Here is a 9,334-nt window from a genome sequence, read left to right on the forward strand (position 1 = left end):
GCGAGCGGAGGGTGTTTTCCTGCCTGGTGGACAAAGCGTTTCTGGTGTTTTCGGGAGGGGACTGAACACTCTGTCCACGTTGGCGCGTCCGGGATCCTGGATGGACACCAGTGCGCTTTCACACGCGACCAGATGAAGTACACGGCCCCCTCCCTCCGGGCTCCCCTCCCGCCCCGCCCCTCACCCTGGCGTTTCCCTGTCACCCACTAGCTCCAGAGCAAACGTCTAAGTCATTTCGAGTGGCCTCAGGAAGCGAATGCTCCAGTCACATGCTTCTCATAGTCATAGGCCTGCTCGGCGGGGGAGTGGGCCGAGAAACACCCCGGACCCCGAGTTTTATGAACCCCAACCGTCTCACATTGGGGAGGTTGCCACTCGCTCGACGGGATTGGCCTCTGGCTGGACACTGTGGCCTCGGTCCAAAGGTTGGTCCTGCTGGTACCTCCCTGGAAATTCCCTGGTTCGCTAGGATTTCCAGAGCTTTGGGAACCTTCCAGAATGCCCTGGATAAACTGGTCTCGGCCCTGGTCCCCTGTGGCCTTTCACGCTCCATTTAAAGAGGCTGGCTGGCATCAGGTGGCCAAAATGAAATAAGTGGGTAGGAACAGGACGGAATTGCAGAGGAAAAAGAGAGAGGTTCGTGTCCTCGCCTCGTGGGGGACAACTCGGGCATGCAGGGCCTGCTCCAATGGGTGCCTCCCTGTGAGGCTGTTCGTGAGTCTCAGACCCTGCCTGTCCCAGAAGGCCCAGCAATCAGAACATTGCACAGACCGAGGGTGTCTTCAGGACGCCCTGAAGTCAAGGCCACGCTGCCACCCCAGGAGGGTCAGATGCTTTGGAAATCGGGCTCCCACCGTGGGACAGGCTCGGGGGGCGGGGGAGCGAGCGGCGAGGATGCTGAGCAAAGGCCCATGGGCCAGTGCCAGGGCCCCGATCCCGCTGGGGCGAGCTGAACTCCAGCGGGAGGCAGGCTGCTAACCAGTAAGCAAGTTGTAAAAGCCCAACTCAGACACAACATCTGGCAGCGGCTTCAAATAGTTCTCTGTCTGAAGCTGGAGTTGCTCGCGGCCCTCCAGTAAATCAAACCATGTGCAGAGAGGAGCCAGCGCCGACCTGAGGCACCCTGCCTGGCCCGGTCCCAGCCGCGCCTCCAGCCCCTCTTGCTCTTTAAATAGCCCGGGGTTCACATTCCATTTCCTTGTACGATCGGTCCGACCAGTCCGGAGTGGGCTCAGCTGGAGAAGGCACCGGCATGCGAGAGCTACCTCCCCGAGTCCCAGAAAACGATGGAGGGGACGTCTGGGCACTGGACCTTGGCGCTTGCGACAGCATGCTCCTGGCTCAGCCTGATTCTGATGACCGCTGAGCAGTGCCTGCTGCCTTCCCAGAGCCCCGGGCCCACTCGCCGTCGCTGGCCAGAGGGACACCCAGAGTCCGAGTCCTCTGCCCACTGACATGTTTCAGGTTCTCTCTGCAAGCTGGCCTGAGCCCGGCCCCATGGCTCCCGTGCATGGCCTGGCCGCCCACTCTGTGGAAGAACAGCCATCAGCTGTACAGCAGCTCTGCCCTCATGGGTCTGGCCATCGGGGCTGGGGCGGGAGGGAGGTGGTGATGCTGGGAACCTTTGTCATTCATGACAGGCCTGGCACTGGGCTGTTTCCCACCCTCATTATTTCTGGGTCGTCCTAGGAGTGGGCACTGAGGTGACACCTGTTCTAAAGGTGTGTAGAGAGGGTTGAATGGTGGGGCTCAGAAGGATACGTCTGTGTCCTAACTCTGGAACCCATGAACGTGAACTTATTTGGAAAAAGGGCCTCGGCAGATGCCACCGAGTTGAGGATCTCGAGATGATCTCATCCCGGATAAGCCAGGTGGGCCCTAACGCAATGACGGTTGTCCTTATAAGACAGACAGGGAGACACGGAGGGGAGCAGGCCACGTGATAACGGAAGCGGAGGTTGGAGCGATGTGGCCACAAGCCGAGGAGCACCTGGAGCCACCGGAAGCTGGGAGAGGCGGGAAGGGTCCCTCATGAGAGCCTCCGGATGGAGCATGGCTTTGTCCACAGCTTGAGTTTGGACTTCAGAACTGTAAGAACATAAATATGTGTCGTCTGAAGCCACCCGGTATATAATAATGATGGTGGCAGCCACAGGAAGCTAATGCAATGTGGAAATGGGGGGTCGGAGAGACTGGGCAGCGCTTCACACAGCTCCTCACTGCTCCGCGCTCTGCCGCCCTGAGGACGAAGCTGATTTTCAGAAAAATGACCTTGCTTCTGTCCAGAGGGTCGGAGGCTCCAGGGCCCAGGTGATCTGCCTGCAAGGTGCCCGCTAAGGAAAGGCTGGTTCACCCACCAGGTGGCTTAGGTAAACTTCAGAGCATCTCTGGGCGCCCCGGGCGGTATGCAAGGAATCACGCTGGCTTTTACCGACCACGTGCAGCGGGCCAGGCAGCGCTCCTGGCTACTCACAGCTACCCCACGAAGAGGAAATAGCACTGGGAGAGGATGTCAGGGAACAAAGAGCTAATTGGAAGTAAAATGAGCCGGACCCAAAGGGTCGCGTAGTGTATGATCCACTTAGTGAACCGTCCGGGCAAATCCGCAGGGTCTGAAGGCAGACGAGCGGCTGCCCAGGGATGGGGAAGGGTTAAGGGGGAGTGACTGCTAAGGGACGTGGGGTCTACTTTGGAGGTGATAGGAATGTTCTGGAACGAGATAGAGGTAGTGATTACCCAACATCGTGAATGCACGAAACGCCGCTGAAGTGTATGCTTTAAAATATTATGTGTTTCACCTCAAATGTTAAAAAAGAGTCAGTTGGAAAAGGGTAAGGCAGGAACGCCTTGAACCAAGCACCCTGATGTGCCCAGCCTTAAGCGTATGGTGTCTCGGGGGGCCCCGGGGAGGGAAGGATAGCTCTCATTTCACAGGGTGGGGACGGCAAGGCTCCTGAGACTCCCGTTCGGAGTCACCGTCCTGGGCAGTAAGGAAGGCCAGTGTCCAGGCCCTTCCCCCAGGCAGGCAGCCTCAACACAGGGGTCAGAAGGAAAGTGCAAGCTCTTTGCTTTCTGACTGAAGTTTGTTCTCCCTGGGGCCTAGCAACCCCCACGGCGACTTCGCTTAACAGAGGTCATCGGAAAGGCACCTCACGAATGCATTCCGGGTGAAAAACCTTCCCAGAGGTGAGACTCGGGGTGCAGGTGGGAGGCATAATGGGACATCTGTGAGGGGACAGGGCAGACGCGCCTGGGGAGACACACAGTCCTGGTTGGGTCCTGTGAGCCGCTCCGAGTGGACAGCCTGCTGGACAGTGCTTGGAAGCGGTTCCGAACCCCGTGTGGTATCTGCGAGCTCCCGGTTGAGCTTTCCAGGGCTCACATTCTTGGGGAGACTGAGGCTTGGGGAAGAGCCCGAGGCTGAAGTTCCCCCAATTCCACTCCTGTACGCCCCCTCGGGGAAGGCCTTGCTCATTCCTCTAAGACAAGCGCTCCGGTGCCTGGGAAGAGGCTGGTTTTGTAGCCCTAGCTCTCCAGGCCTTAGCACGTGCTCTGAAACCCAGCGTGGGTGGATCTGATTCCCACGCTAGTGGTCTCCAAGCTCCTCTGGGCCACAGGCCCTGCAGATCTCTGAAGGAAATGGGGAATGGGCAGGGGTCTGCATAGATACAACTCTGCATGTAGTTCCAGGGCTCCAGGGACCCCCGGGGCGATGCGTCAGGTGCATCACTACTGGTATCAGATACACATTCCTGGGCCCACCACTGCATCAGAGCTTTTGGGACTTTGCTTTGCCCCCAAGGTCCTCTGGTGACTCAGATGCAGGAGGTACTTGTGAAGTTCAAGTTGAGGCCCCCAAACTAGGTCTTGTTACTTGTGCTTCTATAACACGTGTTCTTAGGGATGGCCGAAAGGTCCAGCCTCGGAAGAGGCAGGAAGGGGCAGATGAGACCTTTGCTTTTTCTGCCTACAAAGGAGACCTGGAAGAGGCTGCAGCTGGGCTGGGTGGGAAGACAGACCCAGGGCAAGGTCAATGTCACCTTCCATCTAGCCAGCTGCCCTCCGCCCGGGCTTTTCCACCGGGAACATTCCCTCTGCCCAGGAAAATCATTATCAGACCCGTGGCAGCAACAGCAGCTGTTCTCCAGCCTGAGAAGAAAGGTTTCAGAGGGAAAAAAAGAAAAGAAGAAAAGGAAAAAAACAAAAAAAACAAAACAAAAAAAACCCCAGAGCCCTGTGGAGGACACAGAGGTCCGAAGCTGGGACAGGATCTCGCTGAGGACTCTGGGAGGACAGTCAGGCCGGTCCCGCCCGCCAGCAGCTGAGCCTTGAGAAGCCCCAGGAGAGCTGTGAGCGGCTTCCTCTGGGCTCGCTCGGCCAGAACATCATCTGTTGATTCTAGAGCCCAGCCCCTAGCTCATGACTTCCTCCCTGGTTGCCATGGCCCCGTACAGAAAACACAGCAAACGCCTGGCCCCCGGGCAGCTCATTTATTTCAAATATTCCTTGCAGCTGGACTCCAACCATGCTTGGGTGTCTGGACTGGAGCATGAACTAATTGCTCTGTCTTCGGCCCCCTCCCCGGCTCCCCCAGCATACTTTATGGTTCAGTAAAGCCCACATTCCTGATCTCACCGAGGAGGAGCGGGAGGAAGGCGGTGGGGGGGGGGCGTTGGGGGGGGGGGGGGGCACAGAGGGAAGCCGTGTGCAGGAGGGGGGTGGTGGGCCCTTCCCATCTACAGCCAAGCCCGAGAGCCTGCTACCTGCTTGAAGGCAGGGTATTAATTGCAACCACATGGCTGGTCTGTGAGATGGTTTTATGAAGACCGCTCCCTTCAACACGAAACCCTGCTCCCCCAGAAGTCTCCCGGCCGCACAAAAGCCGTTATTTTCCCTGTGCTTCCGACACCCCTCCACCCTCACCGCCTGACCCCATTCCTCCCCCTGCCGCCCCCTTCAAAGCAAACCCAACCGTGAACTCCATCCTAAAAATAACCTCAGACCACCCCTCTCCTCCGATCGCGTCTGGGGGGGGGCGTCTAGGGGTCTCTTTCCCAACTCCCACCGTCATCTTTGGAGACTGTGCCTCGGAAGAAGGGACATTTATCAGGAAGTTGGTTTAGGAATGTGTGGTACATTCTCAAAGACCAGTTTCAGTCCAGGAACTGCCATTTTCCAGAACAGAAAGAAGTGCCTGAGCTTTTAAAGCATCTGTTTGCATACTTGCTAGTATGCCAGCCTGTCCTGAAGCCATTTACTTTTCATTTCACTCTTGCTACCCTCCCGGGAGGTGGGCACGGTGATGGCTGCCGTTTTCGGAGGCTCCTCCGAGATCACACGGCTAGCGAGGGCCAGAGCTAGCGTTTGAACCCAGGTCTGACTCAGGAGGCCACGCGCTTGTCGCCGAGCCAACCCACCAACACACCGAAAGAATTTCCCTTTACCCAGCAACTTTTCGAGAGAAAGAGCTGACACAGTCACCGTGGTCTTCAGACTCTCTTAGGCAAAGTCACTTGGGGAGTTTGAGAAAACAGCAAATTCCTGAGTCTGGCCCCAGAAATGTTGATTCAGTCCATCTCAGGCAGGGCCCCAAAACACGCATTTTAGCAAACGCCTCCCAGGTGATGTTGATGCAGGTGGTCTGAGGAAAGCTGGCCAGGAACCTCTCGGAGATAGTGACATGGGACTTGGGTCCCAGGAGTCTTGGGACCTCGGTCCAGGGCCCTTTTCCCAGCACCGCCAGACCCTTCTGCGCCTTTAGAATTAAAAATGCCCACAGGGAGCTGAATGAACTCTCGTTAATTCTTTGGAAACGAGTCATGACATGTGATTACGTCTAGTAAATTTCTCGACTATTCTCTTTATCACTCACCAATCCTCTAAATAAGCCAGAATTTCCTGTCTTCTCTGCTGGGGGTGGGGGGAGGTGTGGGGACCCTGCCCATGGCAGCTGGCAAGGACTCATCAGCATCCCTGTGCTTACAAAGATGAACGAAGGACCAGCTCCTTCCGCCGAGTGCCCAGAGCCTGGGCTCCAGGGACACCCACATGGGCTCACGGCCTGCTCCCGAAAGCCCACTGTCAGCTCGAGGTTTATGACACACCAACCAGCCTGAGGCTCTCAGTGATGTGCAGAATCCTTTCTACGAGGTCAGCCAGTCCCTCAGTCTGGGCTGCAGGCTCATGGACTTATGAAAAGGGATGAGGACATTCTAGGGTCAGCCCTCCAGGAGCCACCTCCTCAGCGGGGGCTCGGCCGGCACCCTTGGCCAAAGGTTCTCATTGTCTGTTGAAACCCATGGGCAGTAGAGCTGGCTGGGCCCAGGAGGGGTCGGCCATGCCTCTTTCCCTTCCCCCGAGGCACAGAGAGGGACTCAGAGTGGCTTTGTATTTTAATAAACTTTCCTTTATTAGGTTACTGACTATTATCAACCATCATAAAATAGAATGGGAGTTTCAAAACTGTACAGGCCACAGGGCTCTGGGCTGAGAGGGAAAGAGAGTGGGGTGACGGGTCCGGGGAGCTGGGGGCGCAGGAGGTGCGCAGAATGACGAAAGAGCCCGGTGACTCATCCAGCGTCTTCGGAAGGCGCTGGGTCAAGGCAAAGAGGCTGGAGCTATGAGGGAACCTCTCTCATCTCAGGTGCAGAATGCATCGGAACATGACCCGCCCTGACACAGGGGTGAGGAAAATCCACCCAGATCTCACAGGTAGGGTCCCCCGCCTGAAACGCACACACACACACACCTCGCGGTAATCGGGGTAATTTACGTTCCTCACCGAGCCTTGGCACCACTTTTGTGCTTTCAAAAATATACTCCACTGGAAGACTTTTTTTTTTTTCCTTAAAGGTACCCTACAGCAGCTGTTTAAAACATAATTCTTACGGACAAATATATATGCATATATATTAAACATTTTAAACAAATAAAGTCATCTATTGTACCTGTACAGAAATGAACTGAAGTCAGACTCTGAGAAAGTTGACTTTAAGATAAACGGCAGATGTGGTGGCAGGGAGCAGGGGTCTGCTACGTGGGGGAGCTGTGGCAGAGAGGGGGCGTCCCCCCTCTCCTGCTCGTCGCCCTGCCCCGCCCCACCCTGCCCTGCCCCTCTGGCTCTGGGGGGTTGCGATGAACTGGGCGCGAAGCGGAGACCCGCGTGGACTTCGCTCTGGGCTCCCCCGGCCCGCCCTGCCCTTGGCTTGGCAGGGGGCGGAGACCCTCTCATCCTTCCCGCCTTGGTTTGGTGGTCCCCTGGAGAGCCAGAGCTTCTGAAGAGGCACGTGGGAAATTTTGGTTAAGAAGCCAAAAGCAAGACCGAACCCATAACCTAAAAACCCATGGAAGACTGAAGACATAGAACCATGTGCAAAGATGGACGAGCCCAAGTGTAAATAAGGATGTGGAGTCGTGGGAGCTGCCACAGCCGTGTAGCCGCGAGTCCCCAGACTCTCCCCGCGAGGCTGGAGCTCCCCGAGGGGCCTGCTCGGGAGCTCAGAGCAGATCCCCCAGGAAACACTGTGGGTCAAAGGACCCACACAAAGACAGCTGTGCCCACGTGGGGACACGCCGGACACGGCCCAGGGAGGGCGGGTGAGGCACACATGTGCTGGGGAAGCGAAAGCAACAGAACACTCCGGAGAGGTGACCGGAACAAGGTCCCTCTCTAAATGGAATAAATAAATGGCTTTTGTTATTGTTAAAAGAATAAATACAGGGGATGGGGCTGCCGGCCGCGGGGACCGCTGCGGGGCGCTCCCCGGCCCGGCTCCCGCCTCGGCGTCCGGGCTGCGTTTCTGACGTCCTGAGCTTCGTCTCCGAGGCACGGCTCCTCGTCCCAGCACCTCGTAGCACCCCTGGTATCTGTCCTCGGTGCCGCGGCCCCTCCCGGCAGCTGCGGGGCAGCCATGTCACCCTGAGGGCAGAGCAGGTCAGAGCTCAGCGCCGCGTGTCCTAAAAGTTTATTCCGTGTCTTTTTCCCCAAGGAGGGGAGGTGACGTGGCATGCAGGACACTCCCGCCGACGTCGGGAAGGGGGACGGAGGAGCCCGTGCCCAGGGCTGTCCTGTCTGTGTCCCGCAAGGCAGCCGGGAACCGCGGAGGGGAGCAGGGCCTGCGTCCCGCGGCCCAGGGTGTGGCGGCGACGCGGTGAGCGGGCTGTGGCGCTGGCCGTCCTAGGCAGCGCGTCACTGGTAGAGGAGGTAGGCCTTGAGGGAGGCGGGCAGCGGCAGAGTGTGGATCTCACCCAGCCGCTCCTTTCCCAGGGCCAGGCGCACGGAGCGGCGGCAGAGGTCCATGAGCGGCAGGGGCTCAGCTGGGGACGAGAGAGAGAGAGAACCAGGTTAGCACGGCTCCGGATGGTTCCACAGCAAACAGTCCTAACAGCGGCGAAGGCGTCATTAATACTGGTTTTCAAACACAGGTCGTCAAGAATGAAATCGTTATGCATTTTAAATGAATTATGAAGAGCTGACACGGAGAACCCACTCTGGGCCAGGCACCTTCATGAGCTCTCTACCAATGCTAGTGCACTTAATCCTCGAGGTGGACCGAGATTTCATAGTCACAGGCAGAGACCACCGTCATCATCCCCGTTCTACTGAGGGATGGAGAGTCCAAATAACTCCCAGGGACCCAGGGTGGCACTGCTGGGGAGAGATGAAGCTAGGATTTCAACCCAGGCTGTCCTTGCTCTTACCCGCTGGAGGAGCTGCAGCCTTCAGCGAGTGTTGCCTGGGGCACCACAGAGCCAGCTCGCCCCAGCAGGCACCCTGAGCCAGACCCCACGCAAGGTTCCAGAAAGATCATTCTGTGCTAACTCAACTGCGTGCGGGTTCTCTTCTCATCTTTATTTTATAGTGGGGGGTGCGGAGGGGGCGCCTGACATGCTGGGTTGCGGGCTGGGATCCGGGTCTAAGCAGTCTGGGCCCAGCTCACGGCGGAGGTGACTCAGCACCTGGTTTGAGAGGGGCTTCCAGCTGCAGCCTGCGGGGCGCCTGTGTCTTTGTGTCCGCGGACGTCCTGGGCCCGTCTCCCTGCTCAGTGCAGCTGCATCTCAGATAAACTCTCAGTTCTAAGAGTCTCAATGTCTTTCCCTCCGCGGCCCCGAGGCCCGGCTCACCCTGCCTCCCGGGGCAGACGTCTCCCTGCTCCCTTCCCTAAAACCAGGTACAGATGAGCACACCTACGGCCGCTCAGGGTCACCCCGCGCTGTTCCGGACACGGAAGGAGCTGACATGAGCGGATCTGTGGCTTCGCCCACGGTCTCCCTTTGACTCCGAAAGCCTTTTGTGAGCGAAACAAAGGTCAGACCCCAAAACTAAGAAGAATCC

At 57.7% G+C, this 9,334-nt stretch overlaps 1 protein-coding gene across 2 annotated transcripts in view; it reads right to left on the reverse strand.

The window, feature by feature from the left end:
* Positions 1-6,384: 6,384 nt before the first annotated feature.
* The window catches only part of SPSB1 (splA/ryanodine receptor domain and SOCS box containing 1), an 11,166-nt gene continuing 8,216 nt past the window's right edge, over positions 6,385-9,334 (reverse strand). Inside the window, exon 2 of one of the 2 annotated variants that reach the window (XM_023524646.1) lies at positions 6,385-8,316. In XM_023524646.1, coding sequence (XP_023380414.1) covers positions 8,189-8,316 — 128 coding nt within the window. In that variant the 3' untranslated portion in view covers positions 6,385-8,188. The remainder of the gene's footprint in view (positions 8,317-9,334) is intronic. The other variant, XM_023524645.1, reaches the window with a different exon arrangement.

The sequence above is a fragment of the Pteropus vampyrus genome, unplaced genomic scaffold, assembly GCF_000151845.1.
Source record: "Pteropus vampyrus isolate Shadow unplaced genomic scaffold, Pvam_2.0 Scaffold484, whole genome shotgun sequence".
NCBI lineage: Eukaryota > Metazoa > Chordata > Mammalia > Chiroptera > Pteropodidae > Pteropus > Pteropus vampyrus.